The sequence below is a fragment of the Melanotaenia boesemani genome, chromosome 17, assembly GCF_017639745.1.
Source record: "Melanotaenia boesemani isolate fMelBoe1 chromosome 17, fMelBoe1.pri, whole genome shotgun sequence".
Lineage (NCBI taxonomy): Eukaryota > Metazoa > Chordata > Actinopteri > Atheriniformes > Melanotaeniidae > Melanotaenia > Melanotaenia boesemani.
In genome coordinates, this window is record NC_055698.1 from 20,787,266 (window position 1) to 20,809,205 (window position 21,940).

General features: G+C 39.4%; 1 protein-coding gene across 3 annotated transcripts in view; it reads right to left on the reverse strand.

Annotated features, from left to right (window-relative positions):
- Positions 1-41: 41 nt before the first annotated feature.
- The window catches only part of ash1l (ash1 (absent, small, or homeotic)-like (Drosophila)), a 35,259-nt gene continuing 13,360 nt past the window's right edge, over positions 42-21,940 (reverse strand). For 2 of the 3 annotated variants that reach the window (XM_042011405.1, XM_042011404.1), the window contains exons 5-27: positions 17,852-18,512; positions 17,528-17,701; positions 17,263-17,357; positions 16,753-16,826; positions 16,556-16,601; positions 16,174-16,282; positions 15,788-15,994; positions 15,561-15,707; positions 10,525-10,633; positions 10,031-10,180; positions 9,418-9,488; positions 8,577-8,743; positions 8,294-8,446; positions 8,131-8,185; positions 7,647-7,779; positions 5,904-6,170; positions 5,483-5,569; positions 5,281-5,371; positions 4,870-5,008; positions 4,516-4,688; positions 4,077-4,243; positions 3,118-3,601; positions 42-2,527 (exon numbers count right to left, since the gene is read on the reverse strand). In XM_042011405.1, the coding sequence (XP_041867339.1) occupies positions 2,436-2,527; positions 3,118-3,601; positions 4,077-4,243; positions 4,516-4,688; positions 4,870-5,008; positions 5,281-5,371; positions 5,483-5,569; positions 5,904-6,170; positions 7,647-7,779; positions 8,131-8,185; positions 8,294-8,446; positions 8,577-8,743; positions 9,418-9,488; positions 10,031-10,180; positions 10,525-10,633; positions 15,561-15,707; positions 15,788-15,994; positions 16,174-16,282; positions 16,556-16,601; positions 16,753-16,826; positions 17,263-17,357; positions 17,528-17,701; positions 17,852-18,512 (3,851 nt within the window). In that variant the 3' untranslated portion in view covers positions 42-2,435. The remainder of the gene's footprint in view (positions 2,528-3,117; positions 3,602-4,076; positions 4,244-4,515; positions 4,689-4,869; positions 5,009-5,280; positions 5,372-5,482; positions 5,570-5,903; positions 6,171-7,646; positions 7,780-8,130; positions 8,186-8,293; positions 8,447-8,576; positions 8,744-9,417; positions 9,489-10,030; positions 10,181-10,524; positions 10,634-15,560; positions 15,708-15,787; positions 15,995-16,173; positions 16,283-16,555; positions 16,602-16,752; positions 16,827-17,262; positions 17,358-17,527; positions 17,702-17,851; positions 18,513-21,940) is intronic. The other variant, XM_042011406.1, reaches the window with a different exon arrangement.

Below are 21,940 nucleotides of genomic sequence, written 5' to 3' on the forward strand. Positions count from 1 at the left end.
CTGGCACCCATAATAAACAGATCAGAGCACAATAGAGTATATTCACAATAATGTAGTGCTTTTTTATTAAAAAACAAAAAACAAAATAACAAATATAAAACAAAAAGTAAAAACCAACAGCATTTTTCATGACTTAAGAATCATAATTACAAACTTTTAACGAGTGGAAGAAGTTTTTTTTGACAAACTGTACACATCACAAAATGTCAGCCAGTCTGCCATTTACAATGCTTGCATCTTATTTTGTGATTGTCTAAAAATAACTAAACAGATCGCACAAAACGCACAAATACAAGGACAAGCATTATACAATAACTGCTATCACAAAACGGAACCATTTCCTATTTGAAAAAAAACAAAAAAAAAAAAACAAAAACAAAAAAAATAATAGCATGATATTGGGCTGACAGGTTTACTTTTTGTTTCTGTCACCATTTAAAAATATCATAACATTTTTATATTGGTTTGTTTTTTTAGTGTTCAACACTTTGCAGCAAAAATCAAGGAGTACATCTCTCCTTAAAAGTAATATTATAAACAAAATTCAGTGACAAAGGTGTCGTTGCTCTGTCACTGTCATGTCCCAATGCCTTCTGTGTCCGTCTGACATTCTTCACGCTCATGCAGTACATAGATGGACTTAATTTATAGGCAAAAAAAAAACTCAGCTTAAGTTTTATGTCGTCAGGACAGTTATGATGAGATTTTCTGGACATTACAAAAATCATTTTCCTCTGCACTTAAGTGTCTTCATTATAGTAATACAAACGGAAGAAATTATAATATTATAATAATCATAATACATTTAGGGCTGAGTCCTGTACAGTACAATAATAAACAAAATCCATTTTCAAGATATTGCTTTTGGAGACACTCCTCAATGTAAAGTGTGTTTATTTACATAACTTGGCACTGTACAGCTTCCTGTTCCATCTCTCCCTCCATCGGTGTTTCATTCTCATTACTTTCTCTGTCAGTTCACCACATGGGGGACATTGCAGGCTGTCCCTTTTTAACAGTGGCATTTGGGGAAAAAGAAATCTCATGAAATATCACAATTAATTGTTAAAACATTCTCCATGGCAACCAGGAACTTAGAAGACAAAAAAAAGGGATCACACCCTCCCTCCAAATATACAGTATACATCATCCCGCCCATCTCACAGAATATAAGAAAATATGACCATCACGATACATTTCATGTTAAGTATTGTTTTCCATAGTTTTCTTAAAACTGTTAATTGCCATCGAGCCCTTAAATTTTTTTTTTTAAAAGGTAAATTTTCATGAAATCTGTCAGACACACAATAAGTGTGTATGCACGCACACACACTAGCAGGCAAGGCAGTGGGAGATCACAGCTGTGTAAGGCATTACAGTTGAAGCTGGCATCCCCTCAACTCCCTGCCTGATTTAGTTAAGCTGGTGAATCATGATACTTCAAAATAGAGGGGCGAAGCTGACTGCCTCACGAAAAAGTAAAAAATAAAAACAAGACACTTTGACTGACAAAAGCGCACTCTCAAATCCCCCCCTCTCGTTTTTATCTCTAAAAACAAACACGCCACAGGCTTCTTCTGTTCCTACATGAGTTACTATAGTATAACAGGAAAAAGATAATAGACTTTTTAACTTGCTTTTTTTTTTGACTGCATCATCCAATACTGTGAGAGTGTTAGTGTGTTTCATTATAGATACATTACAGAGCTTCACAATATCCACGGTACCAAAAGTGCAGTTCACCACCCTTGTTCTCTTTTTCTTAAGAGCAGCATCTGAGCACACCGTCCAACTTAACGCTCATTTAACATTTCTCCTATGATGTCCCGTCCCCCCACCCCCAAAAGTCCTGGTGCAGATCTTCTCATAATTGTTGCATTTTGTCATTGCAGCTAGATCCCACTAGGGGGAACAATTCTTCAGCCGCCATCTCCTTGCAAAGCTAAATAATCAACCATCCCTCCCTCTATCCTTTCCTATTCAGTACCTGTGTCATTTATGGCGCTTGCTAGTGGAATACATCTACCCATGTTTGTAATGTTCAATGCATTAAGTGCATGTTTTTTTTTTGTTTTGTTTTGTTTTGTTTTTTCTCCTATGTTCAATTTAAAAAAAAAACAAAAAACTGTTGTTTCATGACACTACTTAAATAAGCAGGAAATCTGGATCAGGTCTCTTGTCGTGCTCCTTAACAACTCTTGACGAGCTGAAACTGCCCTGGAGTCAGCACTTCCAAACCCTTTCCATCTTCTCAGAGTTGAGATGACAGTGTTGGGAAGAGGTGAACTTGTAGAGCCCCGCCTCCCAGGGATGCATTGTGGTGTGTAATATTTGGATGACCGACAATGCATTTTTGCCCTTCTTGCTGTCTCTCCATTTTCTGCCCCTCTCTCACGACAGTAAAAGGCAGCATGAGTGACAGGCACGTAGAAGCGTTATTTTCTGCCAACAAAATCTCCAAATCCAAGCGTCCGTCGCCGTAGCCGCCGCCCAGCTCCTTCCTCAAGGAGATAAGTGACATCAATGGCTAGAGAGCGAGGAAGAGAGAGAAAGTAAGAGAAGATTAAAACCTTGAAGTGACACATTAGATGAAAGAAACAATAACGGTAACGATCGGTAGTAAAGGTGTCCCATCTCTTACTGCTTCAGAGTGGTCAAAGTTTTTTTGACAAAGTTGGCTACCCCCATTCTACATGACAGTTTACACTTGGTTGCAGATGTGGAAACATGCAAATGCAGGCACCACAAACACATACATGTTCCTTTCAAAGTGTCTCTTGGGTGGATACATGCCAGGAAATCAAATCTACACAAAGAGGTATTCCCTAGTAGTGCATCACAAGACTTAGCAGTAACAATCACATCTCCACAACCTCCACAATCACTTAAATACCCCTCAGTTTTTGGACGTGTGGAGGGACTAACAGCTGCAGGAAATAAGTTCTTTTTTTTTTTTTATGTAAAAAAGAAAAACACAAAAAGTTGTCATGTTTCCAAATACTAATACTTCAAGTTTACAAATATCAGAAATAAGCTTAAATTTAGGGGAAAGTATCAGTAATATCCAACATGTATACAAGATGCATCAAAGAAACCCTAATTTTTCTGTTGACCTACCCCCCTGCTTTGTTCCCGGTCCCTCACCGTTCTTGCTGGGTGTTCTGTGCAGCAGATCCAACAGAATCTTGTTGAGCCGCTCCCTCTGGGCCTCCCTCCTGCCCAGAGCTGGATGATGAAGAGGTGAGGAGGCTGAAGACGATGGGAGTTCAAGCATCTCTCCTATCCTCTCGCTTGAACCTTCCTCCAGCTCCTTGCGTACCTCAACCTCCTGTCCTTCCTCCTCTTCCTCCTCATCTTCATCTTCTTCACCTTCTCTTCCACGGTCGGCTCGCCTGGGTTTGGCTGAAAGGTGTTCAGGATCCTCTGGAGCCATGTCTATGTCCTCCTCTACTCCTCTTCCATCTTCTGGCTCGAGTTGGAAGTCCTCACCCCGCTCGCATGAAGAGCCGTCATCCTCACAGCCTTCTGCATCTTTGGGTCGTTCGCTTTTCCAGGCCGATCGGCCCCCATTCCTCTTATAGTTGTCAGGAACATAGTGGGGCTGTAAGAGTTTAAAGGCAGTTTAAAATTAAGAACAAGTTCTGTGAGAAAAGTAGTTTTTATGAACTTTGTAGGATTCACACCTTCTATAAGGGGAACTAAAAAATAACAGCTGAAATCTCATAGCTACTTAAGTAATCTTTATTCCTTGAAACATTTTCCCAAATTACTGTAGGATTAGGCTTCACAAAAAGTTTAATTTACCAAGCCAAACCTAGTTTTAGCCTGTGTACACCTGAGACAAAATTACAAAGCAGGAATTTTACTGTGGTTTCCCTGCAGGCATGTGTTTTTTTTTTTTCTAAACTGTTTCTGGTTCATTTCACATTCACCTGTGATTTTGCTGCAGGCTGAATAAACAAAATGTGGATGACAAGGCTGTAACGTTACTTTCACGCTTAAAACATCTTTTAATGTTTATAAAACAGTAACAGATTTCAGCAGGACCATCCAGTCATGAGATTCATTAATCTCACCGAAAAGTCTCTTTTAGGTGTGAGCCGCTTGGGGAAGTGGTTGAAGGCATATGGCTTGGTGCAGACTGGGTAGCGGTTACGATGGATCTTGTAGAACAAGTGGGCCGACTTGTCCAAGCGGTAATCACAGATGTAAACATCCTGCTCTTTCACGCCCTTGGGCCGTCCTGTAATAAGAAGACATTTTCTATTAGCTGTAAACTGTTGTAATTAGGAAGTTCACTTGAAAAAGCAAATGTTTGATTATTGTAGTAATGATGCTCACAGTTAATTTAAATTCACATCTATCAACACTGTCCTTCATATCCATATTGACAGACTTTTCATATGTAGGAGCAGAAAAGCATGTATGCAACAGGCACATCGGCAGCACTCTTCCAAATAATCATTAATTCAAACGGGGGAAAAATTCAACTAGTAGGTAGTGTTATCTCCTTACCCTTGCAGTAAGTGTAAAGATCAAGGACACAGCAGGTTCCCACCACTGCCTCCAGGGGGATGATCTCATACAGCGGCATTCGGAACAACTCATTCTGATAGAATCGCCGTGATGGTGAATGATGCGTCTCATGTGGACGGAAGTAGTGATGACCAAAAGCAAACCGTTCACCCCTTCAGATTTAGAGCGGATACATAAGAGAAAAGGAAATCAAACTGCAGGGAATTTAAAGAGAACAATAACAGCCTAGAAGCATTTATATAAAAATATGTTTTTGTTTTCTATTACATTTAACCTTATAATACAGTCTACAGAACATCATGCTGGCTGTTAGGATTGTACAGCTAAACTTACTTTTCATTCTTCCAGAGCTTCTCAATTCGGAAGATGTCGAGTTTGTCTCGATTGATGTGAGACAAGAGACGGTAGGACTGCCTGACGGGCTGCCCTTCAGGTGTGCGCCTGCTGTCTCTCATCAGGTACACACAGTCCCCTTCAAACAACACACACACCAAGAGGTTATCAGTGGTATTTTTCACAAGAAACTGACAAGTCATTTATGTTTATATCTAACTAGATTGTATTGCAAACCCCAATTTAGCATGATTTACCCCGACACCGAAATACAATACTTTAACTGTTTGATTAAACACTTTGATTCAGAGTGGGAGGGGAAAATGTGACATTTTAAATAGTGTTATATAACTGAACTGTAAAGACAAGCAGTGTGAGAAAATGTGATAGCCATTTCTACTGTTTCACTACCTTGGTGTAGCAGCAGGTCATCTCTAAGAAGACAGATGTAGTAGACGGAGCCTGCCTGTGCATAGCTGGGCTGGGGTATCATAGGAACCTCCTATGGTGACAACAACACATTCAGGCAATGTGAGGCTGGTGATAAATTTGGCCTTAAAAAGAGACATTATTGAGTATAACCTCCATGGCTGCTACAAAATGATGAACATACCCTGTCTACAGGTCGAGGGTCACACTGCTCACATAGGTAGTGCTCCACCTCAGTCTCCAGTCGCATACAGTCAAAGTGCTGCCACACCTATAACAACAAAATCACTGTTTTCACATACTGACAAAAAACAAAAACTGATTCTTCATAACAGATTACTGGTCAGCTGGTATTTTTACAGAACCCCAGTTGTTTCTGAACTCAAGCTCCACCAACACTGCAATCTTCTTTTTTTTTTTTTTATCTAAAAATAGCAAACACTATTCACAGAGGACCAACTGCTCCCTCTCCTTGGAAAATCTCCTTGACAAAGTACTAGGTGAAGCCCCAAGAGGAATTCACAGACTTAAACAGGTGTCTATCAGCCACTGAGAACAATGCTTGTTTTCTATGCCAGTAAGAAAGTTTCACCATCTTTTCTTACCATGCACTTTTCACATTGAATCATCAGGCCTTCGTCCTTGTACATTCCACAGATGCAACGGATGACATCATCATCCTTGTCGTGAGACCCTCCGCCATGATGGTGGTGTCCATGGTCACGCTCCAGTGAATCTGAGCTGTCTGCTTCGCTGGCAGTCTCACCCACAATCTCATCAATTTGGACTGCAGCTTCATGACGAGCACTGTAGTAGGCTTTCCTCAGCCGGCAGACATCCCTGCCTACCGATGACTTCCTACCATAATATTTCTGGTGGGAGAGAAAGACAGTTAGAAATGAGGCTTTCTTTTTTAAATGTTTTTAAAAACACATTTACAGTAAATAAATCAATTCAGTGACTCTGTAACTGATGGTGTGATGACAAAGTCTCGCAAACTGCATAAAGTGACGACAGATGTCATACATAAACACAGACAGCACCTTTGACCCCAAACTAAACATTCATAATTAAGTTATCAAGACTTTCAGCTGATCTACCTGGAAGCCTGTAGGAAAAACTGTCTACAGCAAGTAATCTGCCAATAATCAACATTCCTCTCACCTTTCTTCAATTTGCCAAAAGGGGTCATGGCATTTAAATTTATATGTCCACTTCAAGCTCCTCTGACTGAAAGACTAAGCTACCATGAGAGCTTTCAAGTGGCACTTGTTTAAACTGCTAAGCTATACAGATGTAAATCAAAAGGGCCTGCAACATGTGCAGAGGATCAGAACTCAATACGTTGTGCATGAATAAGACAAGAGAAAATAAAAGCAACAAGTGAGTAATGGGATGACTGTGATGGAAGTGAATAGTAATGCCTTAAACAATGAGTTTGTTCAGACTTTTTATATATTGAGTTTTAGTTATTTGGCATTTTGCTCAGGCTTGAAAATTTCCCCTGAATCACTAATAAAAAACTGGCCTTATCCTTCTTGCAATTAGTGTATTTGGTTTGTAATGAATGCAGACACAAATGACCCAACAGATCTAAAAAGCCTATGTAAGTTTTGTAATTCGTGTTAATATTTTCAAATATTAGATGATGATCAGTTTGATAACATGTTTATTTATCCATAGCTCTGTTGGCAGTTGTTTTGTCCTCAACTGCTGTTAGCTAGTTGCCGCTTTTGCAGCAAACTACCCTGGGACAAAAAAAGGAACCATTTCAGAAGCTGAACATGAGTATTTCTGTGTGGCTTCTTAGTTAATCAGATATTAGTAATCCTGAGAGCGTTTATGTAAGTGGACTTTTTGTTCTAGAAAGGGGGTTCTCATCTCATTCTGCAAACTTTTTCACTTCTGACTGACTGTTGGGGAATTCCAAGCACTAAACCTCTAGTAGAGCCCAACTGGTTCATGTTTTCATAGTACTTTCTTTAAAAATAGAAAAAAAAGCAAATACAAAACTCAGTTGGGCATCTACAGCTCATACAGCTTATGCAATTGTCACATAGAACACATGTGCATAGTTTCCTTGTGCCTTCAGTTACAGCTCTGCAAGTATGTTGACATTCACCTAATCTTAACAGTTCTACAAATTCTGTCAAATGCAAGATGGACTGCACAACTTATTTTAGTTCTTCATTCAGTTAATATTATAATAAATTAATCTTATTCCATAATGTTTTGTCTCATGATTGAATGAATATTAAAAGCTCTATTCTTGAACCAACAACATGTGATGTTAAAATAAAAAGGGGGGAGGATCATTAATGGTAGCAGCTGATGGGACACCTGCCTACCTCAGCATTGCGAAACACTTTGAGCATGTCTGTGTCAAATGCTTCCACAGTCTTATAATGGCCAGTGAGGATTTGCTTCTCAATGGTGCTCAGATCCAGAGGGTCAGACACTTTCTCATAGTACTGGCTGTTCCTGATAGCACACAAAGAAAACAGCATTAGTATGTCAAAATATGGCTCGTCATCATTTTCAAAGCATAAAAGTCAATGTTGTGTCCAATGATTTTGGTTACCAAATGTGCGATTGCGACTGCTGAAGTACCATGTTGCTAAAATAACAATGAGCTGGTTTTGTTTTGACACCACCTGATAACAACTTGAAACTGGATGAGAATCAACACACAAGCCGTCATGGCTCAAATGTGTAGCAAAAGAAACTGTTACACTGTGTGTGTACTATACACTGACAGATCAGATAAAGTAAAAATGCTGTCTGGAGAACAGATAAACAAACATCAGTCAATGTAAAGGTTTAATAGCTTACCTCTTCCTGGATGGGAGGTTCACCAGTGGAGCAGCAAGTGTCTGGCCAGTTGAGTCTGATGTAAAACGAAATAATATCATTCAGATTCAGATCACACTAGAGGTTAAAACAAGGACGGCATATTGAAGAAAAGTTGACATATTGTGTATGTCATGAGACTAACCCTTGTAGCTTGTAATCATGTCACAAATCTCCTTGAAGATGTGTGCAAGGCGTGCAGTGCGTGTGACTTCTGTGTTTTCTTCAGCAGCAGCGAGTCTTCGTGTACGAACCGACCTTGACGTCTGCAGAGCTGAGAACTGCGTCAGGAACACATCTGGAAACACAACATGGCTATTATGTACAATCTAAATATGAGCTAAATATGCAAGAGGGTTATTTACAGCTAACTCAGAAAATACATTTAAATTCATCTCTGCCTCTGCAGTATTGTCTTCTACAATCACCTGACTTGATGTTGCCATCATCACGGATAACTCCTCCCCAGCGTGTATATATAGAGAGGCTGCTGGCATCCCTTTCTCTCTCACTCTCTCTCTTCTGCAGCTCCTGCTTCTCCCTCATCTTCTCCCAGTTTCTCAGGAGAAAAACTCTGTGGTTCAGCACAAACTTTCTGGTGATTGAGGGAGAGAAGGTTTTAGTATGTTCTCTCTTAAGGACGTAAAGCCTCTACTTCACTGTGTTATTTGGCTCAAATTGTCTCTCTACTTGCATTCTGTACTACGAAATAGGGAGGATTGTTGTTGCACCTTCTAATAACACTGACATGACAGAAAAACACAAGTGTGGAAACTTGTGACCAGATTTGTGTGTAGAACCTGAAGGTCATGTTTTCAGAGTATGCATAGCATGCTTGGAGCTTGCTTAGGGTCTGCTAAGAAAATAAATCAAGAAAGAAAGCCAACGTCTTAGTTTTAAACTCTGTCAATAGTTTGTAGAACATGTGCATGGATTTACAAATGACATTAGAGGATAATGTATAGTGCCAGTGTATGCAAGAGTTTAGCACTGCTGCAAAAAGACCACAATCGCAATGCATTGTAAAAAAAAACAAAAAAAACAATGTAAACCATCGCCACAGAATTTAAGAAAAAGAGCACAAGTTGTGTATGAGACATTAAAAATAAATTAATAAAAAAAAACATTGATCAGAGGATTACAAAAGTTTGTATAATTAATTATCTATTACATTTGAGTAAGGGGGTTCCAATAGATTAATTCATATAAGCTTTACAGATATCATGATTGTTGTGTATTTTCCTTTATTTATGATTTGTGTGCATTTACTTCTCTCTGTTAGACATGGGCTTCATGATGAGATGAGGATAAAACTTGTTGCTGTCACTTGACTCTTCCTCCTAAAGATAAAAAAGTTGAATTAAAACAAGTCATCTTAGTGGGAAATATGCATTAGCCTATTAAAATAAAAGTTACGCCTGTTTTCAGTCAAATTCAATCTGAATTTGACAACTCACTTTCAGTATGTAAACATTAAACCACAGTTATTATTGTGCAAATCCTACATGTAAGATATTGTATGCAATAAATTTCAAGTAATAAGAGTCCTAATTCCAAAGTATAAGCTTTCAGGTATACGGAGTTGCTTTTTTAAGAAACTTTGTGGGCCACTAAGAGCCCCTCTGAGACACAGAGACATTTGTGGCCTACATAAATACTGCACCTGATATCTAACAAGACAATGCCAGTCTTGGACACGTCTTTCCTCAAACAGGCCATATTTTAGGCAGGTCACACCAGGTAACAGCTTTTGAGTGATTTTTCTCAGAATTTTAAATGATATGATTGCTTTTCTTTCACATGGGAATTAACAAGTCATATTTAAAAGTTAATAAGTCATACCTAAGTTAACTCTTAGTTCTTGTGTTCATTCATCACTCACTCGTTTCTTGAGTTGGTGTTTTGACTTTCTCTTCTCTTTGAGACGACCCAGCCGACGAGCCCCTCCTGTTTTTCCAGGCAAGCCGTTAATACGCTGGCTCTTTCCTCCGATGATGCCTCGGCAGCTCTCTGATCCACACTTGCACACTTGCTGTAGAGAAAAACATAAGGAAAGATTATTTAGTGTGGGAAGTCGAAGAAGAGGCTCTGCAAAGATAGAAGCCTCAGCAACTATGTCTCAACAGATGAGCAAATATGAACAGAATCATTGTTTTTATTTATTTTAGACAAATTAAATTACAGGTTTCAAGCTCTAATTCACTCAAATTGAACTTGAATATCTGTTCTAATAAATTTATCCTCCTATTGTTATTAATTGGTAAATATTGAAGGGTGGGACATGAACTTATTTCAGCTCCTGAAGGGGTTGTTTGTCAGAAAAGGTTTGCAAATCAGTGGTCCATGAAGAGGAGAAAATGGTCGCTGGTGCCTCACCTGCTCCTCTGTATTGAACGAATGGAAGTTGTAGTCATAGGTGAGTTCTGTGCCACTGCTGATGTCCTTGAGAGCAAAGAGACCAATCCTGTACACCCCATTCACTGACCTGAAAAACAGAAATAAAACGAACTATTTCTCAAAGGAAAACATGTGACACTATTAAAATCCCAATTTTAAGTAAATAAATGTTCATATTTTTACTAGCTTATAGTAGGTTCTGGTCTGTTAAGAACTTATTGGACCTTAATTTCACTTTAACATTTTAAACTAAATGCTTTCTGCTGAAAATGTCTTAACAGGAATTAATAAGGCACAATCAGTCCTTCAGTCAAACAGGATGCCATTCTTATCAAGCTATTTTAGCTCAAAATATAGTTATATCACCCTGTGATAGGCTGGTGAGCTGTCCAGGGTGTACCCTTCCTCTTGCCTAGTAGCTGCTGGAATAGACTCCCACTAGGGCTGGGTATTTTCACTAATTCCCGAATCATTTCGATTTAAATCACAACAGCCTATTTCAGTTAGATTAAATCCGATTTGATATTTACTTATTTACAGCTAATTGTGTAGCACTGCCAATTTTTCTTGAATATTCTATTCTACAGTCATTTAGCAGACGCTTTTATCCAAAGACATTCTCAGATAACTATTTTATAAAACAGCGAGAACATTTACTTGACAATAAAAATCAGTTATCTGGGAGTAATCAGATTATTACAGTAATCTACATGCATTTTTAAATGTCCTGATGAAATTGTTTCATTCAGTTCAGTCACTAAATATTCTTGAAATTCAGATCTTAGATAATGTTTTGATATTAATAAAACCCACAAAGAATATTGGATCTATTTAAAGATGTAATACAACTCATAAATTTCTAGAATGACAAGCTTGTTCAGTTGTGGGAGTTCCCGTGATGCAGGAGAAATACTCCTCACTGGAGCAAGATGCTTCCGTCTTCACCTGCCTGAGAGAATTTGGAAAACTCTCATATTTTTGTCTGATTTTTAGCTGGTTGGTGTGTTTTTCAATGCGTGCACTCTGTCCTCTGACAGAAACCTGTGTGTGCACACACGTGTTTGTGTGTGTGCTCACTGCCATGGACACAGAGACCAGATGCAGCTATGACATGCAGTCATGTAAATCAGAGACATAGCATCAGACCGTTTACTTTTTGATAAAAGGACGAAGTACAAACCTGTTGTAGCGGAAATGTGACTTTAAATGACCATATCGGATTTATTTCAAAGTACATACATGCGTACATGCGTAGTGACATCACTTCCCGCGGTCTTAGCTGCTAATGTAAGAGGTTTTACACTGCAAAATACTTTACAGGTGAAAGTAATCCACACTGGTGAATGAAAACATCTGAATTTCACATCATCTTGGCAAGAGAAGCAAATTTTAGATGGAGGCAACACAGGAAACCAGTTGTGTGTATACATGCTAAGATCTCGCCAAGCCTCAGTAAGTCACGTGAGAGTAGGGTCACATTACCAGAAAAGAGAATATATAAAAAAAATCAATTTCAAAGTTTTATGAATAGATATTGGACTTAATTAATTTGAATCAATAAATCAATTTTTTAAACCCAGCCCTAGCTCCCGCCCATCCACTAACAGACGGACGGACGGATGGATGAAGTTACATGACAGGTCATTTTGCCTCTGGTACTCTCTTGCCAGCTCAGAGTATCATGGTTTATGGGTTTCACTTCAGTTTTATTTCTCTTTAGTTTCTGTTGTCTGAGTCTTGTGTTTTTGGTTTCTTGTCTTTTTTTTGTAGAGCCACACTCTTGTATGTTCTGTTCTCTTTACTTTCTGTTCAGTGCACACCTGGTCTTACTTTGCTGATTGCTTTACCTGCTCACTGTTTGCGTCCAGTTTCTATCTCAGTTTATTTATTTTTGTTGTTTTGTGTGCCTGTAACCTACTGTTAGCAGTCCCTTGTGTTGTGGACCAATAAACTTCCACCTGCCTGGTTCAGCATTTGGGCCCTGTCCCCAACCCAAATCACATCGTGACATAGAGGAGTCTTAACCTAAAGTGTAACGCCCCATTGCACCACCATACTTTATAACAAAATGGACAACAAAGGAACATCAGTCTCTGCTTGGAAGTCATGTGAAAAGCCCCAATGGTGCTATATTTCATCTATTTTTAGTTTTCTGTAATTTTCATTGTGGTTTAAGTAGAGAACGTCACTACAAATGTCAAAATATGGAGAAGAGGTAGAGGTATACTTCAACCTAGGGCTGGGCGAATAATCGATAAAATCGATAAATTGAATTTTCCATTTCTGGAGATTAATTTTTTTGAAAATCGGGATTTTTTTCCATAGTTAGTTAGCAGCAGACTTAGCCCTCCCTCCACACCAGAACGGTGTTTGTCTGACAGATTTTCATTAAAGCGACCCTTCACTCAAGCCTGGGATTTAGCTGTGCGTATAACTGCAGTGAGAAATGCTGCTCTCTATGCGATGCAGAAATCAACTTAACCCACAAACCCTAGTTAAGAGACAACCTTCATCAGGGGAATTATATCTGCAGTGGATCCTGTATGATAAGGATCCAGATGGAAAGAGATCACGGATGCATTGTGTCGCATATTTCAATGTAAGATATGAAGTCGTTTATATGGTGGAAGAGCTATGACATTATATGCTTTATTTTTGCTAGCATTCATCTATATAAACAAATGAATTTTTTTAATAAGTTTATTTATGTTTTGTAAAAGAAAAGGAAAAAAAATCGATTAAAATCGGAAATCGGATTTGGTTATAAAAAATCGGAGATTTTATTTTTAGGCCATATCGCCCAGCCCTACTTCAACCTGAAATCAGGCTTTCTTGTTTTGATTTTAAATGTACAGCTCCATCTCTGGAATAAGTTGGAAACATAATTAAATTAAATATATTTAAAAACTGGGACAAAAGGGAAAGAAATGTTGTGGCAAACACTCAGCAGAGTGAAATTACTGAGGCATCTGCCTAAACTACCCACTGGTCTTCTAAGAATAAAGCACACTACTCTGCCATCCGCTTGATAATTTATTCCATCTATAGAGGTAAAATGCTGGTTCAGCACATTGTTTCAGGCACTACAGCTGTATCTGAGGACCGGCTGCATATAATCTCTCTTCCCTGGTAAGATGGATGACTCGTCAGGCTTTGCGCTGAAAATCCTCCACCCTTGTGGAGTCTTATTTCAGCTGAGCCCCTCCCCATCAGGTACTCATATACACAGGGTGGTGCCCTGGATTATGTGTTGGTTTATGCTGAAGCACAGAACTCTTTAAGGACATTGACTGTCCACAATTAAATCCTCTGAGGGTCGAATGGTGTTGACACATGCTGCACATTCATTAACAGATAAAGTTGCAAATGGCGGTCTGCTTAGCCAGGTCTCTATCTAGGGCTGCACGATATCAGGAAAGCATGAAATATGTGATAACCCTGTTAAAGGTTGCAGTGACGATATGATCTGCAATAAAATAAAATAAAGCTGCTACTTTGATATTTTCTCATATATAAGGAGTTCCACTGGCAAACCTCATGCACAGACATCTTTGTAGCTTGTGCCATAATAATGTTAGTAGCGTGTTTTAGCTAATGCTAGATTTTAGTAACTCTTCTTAATAAAAATAATTTGGAGATTAGTCTATAGCTACTGGTGTTTGTACTGTAGGTGGCAGTGGAGATAAAGACATGTCCCCATGTGTTTGGCACAAGTATTCGACATGTCGTGCGGAGTAAATGTGTTTGTAGTGTGTGATCTCTCTTATAACCAACATAGTTGCAAAAAGTCGACGTGATGCTCTGTTTAGCAACAGCTTCTTCCAAGTTTTCCTCGCTCCTCTCATTACCTTTCACCATCAACAAGGTGACTCCATGTGCTCTAGTGCCACAGCCATTACCGTCTACACGTAGCATCCAGGACAGTAGGTATCCATTTGATTCACCATTGACGTAAACAGAGCATTCTTCTTCTTCTTATGCAGTATATTGGCAGTTGGCAAACAACGTACAGAGGTGCCACACACAGAACATGAATGCTCAGCAGCATTTGGAATAGCGTCGCGTTACTTCCTTACAACATGCAAATTCGGACTACAACTTATCGCAGTACAAGGCTATTATCACAATCAAGGTAAATTTTCCAAATATTGTGCAGCCGTATCTTCAACTGCTGTGAATTCAGCCATGCTGTGAGAACAACCCCTCAGGAAATCAGTGAACTGCTTTGGCAGGTTTCAAGGACTTAAAGCCATTATGGTCTGTGAACACTGGCAAGAAGAGAGGTGATCTCATCAGATTACCACCACACAACCACATTAAAGGGGTTGGAGTTTCAAGCCTTCTCATTTTCTGTCAAGTGAACCTGCTGCATGTGTCCCTTTTAAAGCTACTGTGCAAGTCACCCAAACCAGAGCATAAAACATTGTCTTGTTTACACTGCAACTACTTCAGGTTAATCTGGTGTGTTAGAAGTTCACACAGACATGGATAAAACAAGATACACATAAACTTATACCTCTGGACAAGATGCAGAAGCAAGACATTTTTGGGGCCTGGTCTGGATTATTTCATTTAATTTTCTTTCTATGATTACCACATTTGGCCATTTCTGGTGTTTTCACTGTCATTGTCCAATTAGGCACAAATAGAAGTTAGTAAAATTATTACGACAACAGATCGGTCTGTTAAGTGGCAAGTATTTAGAAAACACAATTCCTAATAACGAAGCATGAACAATTTCTAGTCTGATTCTCTGACACTATTTAAAATAATGTCTTATTGTCCTTTCTAACAAAATTAATCTCACAAACTGTCAGGATATGGCAAACGTTACTCAGTTGTACTTGTAGTATTTCTCATCACAGTTTAATAAATATAGTTTATACAGGGTCCATCTGAAAGACCAACCAATAAAATGCTCATGGTCACAAAGCACTTTAGCCAAATCTCTTCTCTTGGTCAAAACTAAAAGCACCAAAAAGCCATTACTAGTTCAAGGCTGCTTTGACACCCACCACTTCTGCATCTCACAGTTGGGTTCACAGCTGTGGTTTATGAAGCGTGCCTCATTGCCCATTCGGTAGCTGTCAATCACCATGCCGCTATCCAGGTTCAGACAGTAGTGGCCACTGTGGGAGAAGTACTGCTCCATCATACGGCTCCTAAAAAGATGGTAAATATGAAGCAGCAGAATAAAAGAGAGAAAGATTTCTCTGCACAGTAACTGAGCTGACTATCTCACCTGAACTCCTGCTCACTAACCACTTCCCCCAGGTACTCAATGATGAACTGTCCAGAGCGGAGACTCTCCTTGGTGCGAATGCCCCAACCCTTTCCCTCCGCACGGAACCGCTCCAGACACTGAACCCACTCATGTCTCTGGATGTGCTGGTTGTCACAATGATCACCACATGGACAAGTGCTGGGAGAGCACTCCGCAAAGCTCATTCTGCAAAAATGTGGAAAAAATAAAATAAAGTAAGACTGACATTTTTTAGTTGTTTTAACATCACGCCTGCCCTGTAAAACACCATTGATCGTGGAGAGCTCATTTTCTTTTAAATTTATCATCATCTACTAATGACAAACCTGTGAAAAGGTGCATTATATATTGTTGGATGTCTTTACCTATTCAGGCAATCATCCAGACAGCCTTTTTCAGTCTGGGTCTCAGGAAGTCTGCAGTTACAGGTAGTTGTTTCATAGCCGGAAAGAGGCTTCACATCTACATAAACATCTGACACACAAAATCAGGAAATTACCGTTTCACATCTGCACTTTTTTTAAAACATGTAAATCATGTCCTATCTTTAACTCCTGCTGTGAAAAAAAAATAAAGATAGAAATAAAAGCATATAAAATCATATAAGTGATAACAAGTTAGGCAATATTTAAATTAACCAAGTTAACAGCAAAGCAGGTATCTGCGAGTGGAGTCACAGATTAGCATGGAATTGGTAGCATATAAAAAGACCAAGCTAGAAAGCACATGGTATCAAAGCCTACTCACTTGATCTTATCTTTTTATAAAGAGGAACATCAGGCCTCTTGTAAAGCTGAAATACAAAAGCATAATCTTAAAACAATAGTTTGATGACAAAGAAGTACATATACCAGATGAGCTGTGCTTTAATTCTACTATTGGTCACTTTTTGCTCTGAATTTGGAAAAACCCTAAAAACATTTGTGCTCAAGAAAACTGATCACCTGATCATGTTTCCACAACCAAAGGATGTCATAAGGCAACTGGAAATCAATGCGCTTCTGTCTCAGGTACTTCCCTGAAAACACAAAGCAGGGGAAATTTGGCATGAGAAAAGAAATAACTTTGTTATCATAATTCAGAAATCATAGTTTAGTGTACTAATTCTCTGCACATGCATAAGAAAATGATCTATTTCATGTTTCATCTTATTGTAAATACTGGCTGTTAAGAACTGAAGAAGAAGGGAGCTGGTCCATGAAAATTTTACATAGATAATTTTGCTGAGGTGACAATACAGGCCTTAAAGACTGAAGAAAAAACAGCTTTTCTAGATTTTATTTTATTTTTCAGTAAGTTATTCACAGAATCCAAACTTTATGGCAGGTCAATTATACCTCAACATGCAAAAACATGACTGACTTTCCAAAAACTTTAATTGCAAACATAAAACTAGTACATTTGAATAGCAAAGTAAAACACACTGATCAATAAATTACTACATTCAAACTCACCAACATGTATTGGAGCAGGAAACAATCCATATTCATGCTCCCCAGGTATGTATTCCAGCTTCTCTTTCTTCAGCTGCAGAAGCTGACTGCGGGGGCTGCACAAGAGAAAAAAAATGTGAAAGCAGTTCATTTACAGGTGCAGAAAACCGAATGGGGCTCTTTTAAATTAAAAATAAACAAATAAATTAAAAGACAAAAAAAAATAAATTAAATAAAATATGTTGAGTTGAAAGACATGCCAATTTAACATTTCTGAAGGACTCACTCTTCAGTCTTGTACACATCAGAGTACAGTCCTGCTTTCTGGAACTTCTTCTTTGGGGGTCTGGCTGCTCTCTTCTCTCGTTGGCTGGTCATAGGCCTACATGAAGCTTGCTCTCTGGAGACAGTGCCTGAGCACTCTGAGGAGCCCTGGCCATCTGGCTTGCTTTCAATTGGGCTAAAAACAGAATCATGAGTTGGTTTGTAACTGTACTTAACAAAAAAATCCCTATACCTACGAACACTAAATCTGAGCATTAGTATTTACCATTCCAGGTCGGAGACTTTAAGCTAGAAAAATGCAAGAGTATTATGAAAATTTCCTTACCCCTGAAAGTGCTGGTGCTCTTCTTGCCCAGGCCAGCTTCTTCCTGTTCCAGCTCTGGACCGTGCTGCCAAGTTGCCCAAGTTCTCCTCTCTCTCTAGTAATTGTTCTTCAATCTCTTCTACCATCCTGTCCTCTTCAACCTCCTCCTCCTCTTCCTCATCTCTATCTCTGTCCCAGTGCTTCCTTTTTTGACTTTTTCGACGTTGCCCCTGGACTACCGACTCAATGGCATCTGAAACGGTGTCACCCTCCCACCCTTTTCCTCCCAACAGCCGTTCTCCCCCACTTTCCCTGTGCCTGGTCTGATTCAACTCAACTACTGGGGATGGGGATGGTGGCGGGGAAGTCAGTGGATACTTCCTGGGACGTCCCGGGCCCCTCTTCTTCACCACATTGTTTCCTGTGCGAGCTTGTCTCTGCAGCTTTTTGGCACGCAGAATTTTGTTGACATGATGCAGGCTGTGTTTGGGTGGCTGCACTCGATGGGAGTGGTGGGGCAGGGAGGCATCAAGGCAGCAGTCCTGAGAGGGAGAGAGGCAGGAGGAGGAGGGTGAGCTGTGGGAGTGAAACAGAGAGGGCTGGTGATGGTGCTGATGCCGATGGTGGAGAGATCCTTCAGAGCCTTCAGGTGTAACACCTCTTGTCGGGATACCTGATGACCCTGGAAAAGGAAACAGGAAAGTGATGCAGAATATACATCAATACATGTCAGAACTCACAGAGACATTTTTAGTGATGACAGCTGGCACGAAGACAGTTGTGTCAACTCTTAAAGGTGTACCATATAGTTTTCCTGTATAACCTTCAACGCTCCTCTTTCTTCAAATCTCATCTTACATTTCCATGTCTGTGTTTGTCTTGCATTCATATTTAACTTTTGTCTTCCATCTTGCTCTCCCCTAGTTTTCCAGTCTGACATGATTTCACTTTCACACATATTCCTCTTTTAATTGTTTTTCTGTACCTCATCATTCCATTTCCCTAATAAGATCATTTTCCATTTGGGTTTCTAAGTTTTTCCATTCAATTAACATTTATCTTAGCAATATAAGAATCATGATCACATATTCCAAATCCTTATAAACTGTCTGTTTTTATTTATCTTTAAGTGACTCCATGCTTAAATATTATATAGAAAAAAAATGTGTCATGTCAACATGTCAGCTAATGCGATCAGCCTCGACTGGAAAGAATTTTCAATCCCATCGAGACGGGTGGTTTAAACTTTTTCACCATCGGATCAGCAGGAAAAAAAAAAAAACATTATTCTGATCGTTTTGTGGTGCATGTTGTTTCAGTGCATGCTTAAGCCACGTGGGGGTTACATGACATAATGAGTTTCAGGGAGAACTTGAACAATGGTGGCAGCAAAACAAAACAGGACTGTGGCCGATTCTTCCCAACTAGCCAGCACTGCGCATGTCAGAAGCATTACGATCGCATTAAATCTGTCCATCATGTAAATACAAATGATCGGATCACTTTATCTAGAGTCCATTTAAACATGTCAGCAGGAACCACAGTGAGAGCCATTATCCCCAAATGGCAAAAACATGGAACACTGGTGAAGCTTCCCAGGAGTGGCCAACCAACCAAAATCACCCCAACAGTGCAGCAACGACTCATTCAAAAGACCCCACAACAACATCCAAAAGAACTGCAGGCCTCACTTGCCTCAGGTCAGTGTCAGTGTTCATGACTCCACCATAAGAACGAAACTGGGCAAAAATGGCCTTTATGGCAGGCTTCCAAGACAAAAACCACTGCTGAGCAAAAAGAGCATTAAGACTTGTCTACATTTTGCCAGAAAACATCTTGATGATCCCCAAGACTTTTGGGAAAATACTCCGTGAACTGATGAGACAAAAGTTGAACTTTTTGGAAGCTGTGTGTCCCATTACATCTGGTGTTAAAGTAACACCACATTTGATGGTAATGGTGTGGGGCTGTTTTTTTTTTACTTCAGGACCTGGAAGACGTGCTGTGATAAATGGAACCATGAATTCTGCCGTCTACCAAACAATCCTGAAGGAGAATGTCCGGCCATCTGTTCGTGACCTCAAGCTGAATTGAACATGGGTTTTGTAGCAGGACAATGATTTAAAAACACACCAGCAAGTCCACCTCTGAATGGCTGAAGAAAAACAAAATGATGATTTTGAAGTGGCCTAATCAAAATCCTGACCTGAATCCTATGAAGATACTGTGGCATCACCTTTAAAAAGGCGGTTTATGCTTGAAAACCTGCCAATGTGACTGAATTACAACAATTATGCAAAGATGAGTGGTCAAAAAGTTCTCCACAGTGCTGTAAAAGACTCATTGCAAGTTATTGCAAATGCTTGATTGCAGTTGTTGCTGCTAAGGGTGACCCAACCAGTTATTAGGTTTAGAAGGCAATCATTTTTTCCACACAGGGCCATGTAGGTTTGGATTTTTTCTCCCCTAATAATAAAAACCTTAATTTAAAAACTGCATTTTGTGTTTACTTTTTTTGTCTTTGACTAATATTTAAATTTTTGATGATCTGAAACATTTAAGTGTGACAAACATGCAAAATAATTATAAAAAAAAAGAAATCAGGAAGGGGCAAACATTTTTTACACCACTGTAGTATTTAAAATACTAAGTATTTGGATTTTGCTTACAATCAGCCAGTCTCATCAGTAACTTGCAATTGCTTCTCTCCAACCTGTGGCTCTATTACTTGGCTTTTTAGCAATCAGTCTGTTGTGGAGGTTTTTATATTATTTTTTTCAATTTGTAAATGAAAAGGACAACAGCCATCACGGTGAAATGATAACAAGTGGCTGTTAGCAACTGTTAATGCCTGTCAGCGAAGAACTCTACATCACTCTTGAAGAAGAATCTGTAACTGGAGCAAAGCTTCAACACACATGTGGTGTCACAAATGCTACAACCCCACAAAAGCTGTGGTTAGCTTTCAACTTGTCTAAAAATCTAACTCCGCAGGAAATTAATGAATATGTGCTGTTTATGTGGTGAAGGAGACACTATCGACAAATGTAGTCACCATCTTTCTGTAATATACAGAATCCATACAACTTGTTAAGCTAAATGTAGACACACACGTGTCTGTTATTAGCCAACAGAGCTATCAGATTACTCACTATAAACTGCAAAGAAGTGTTTATATTCGATAATACAAACTAGTCTAACAAGTGTGACTTTTCAACAAGCGTACCACAGTAATGTAGCCAATTACTCCCTAATGGCAGTAATCCTGTAAACTCATTCATCACTTTTATTGCTCAACACAGCTGTCAAAAATACATGGTAGGCCGTGAGCATACCTGGGCAGCCCGTGCAAAGTCTGTGTGTGGGTAGCACAGATACTTTCTCATTTCACATCCTGAATGAACAAATACAGTCAGAAATGTAAAAGTCCACATACTGCCCTATCCTTGGCCTCTCATTCACTGCCTTTTCCCCCCACATCTGACTCCACTCATTCTCCTCTGTCGGTGTATATTTATCTAGTTCTGTCATTCCCCACTTGTCTTGCCGTGCCGGCTCAGTCCCCAGACATGGCCTCCCCTACTGTCACAGTGCCGTATGTGACCGCTGGTTGACCCCAAGTCCTGAGCTTTAATCCAGGATTACCTTGGCTTGATTTGAACTGCACTGTACTGCCTCAGTGGGGACCTTTTAACTTTCCATGATACAGACATGCACGTTAACATTGGCTTATACTAAATTCCACTCGATCTACTGATGGCTCACGCACACAAATGGAGTACATTGCATCTACCACAGCTGAAGAGGTGTGTTCCATATCACCAACATCAGTTAAGCCCAGGTGCTGGGCGTACTAATGAATAGGACTAGCCCTCATATTGTGGGCTTTTTGAGGGAAACATCTTCTGAAAATATGACACAAAAATACTCCACCCCTTTAGTAATATGAACTTTGGCAAAAAAGCTGTGTCAACTATGGCCAACTGTGACCATTTATCCTCACGGTAGAGTCAGTTCGAGTAATCACACATTTCTTATGCCAAGACGGTAAGCATTTGTAAGTGTTACCAAATGTCAGACAGGGGATGCCCCAGAATCTTTCAAGGGGAT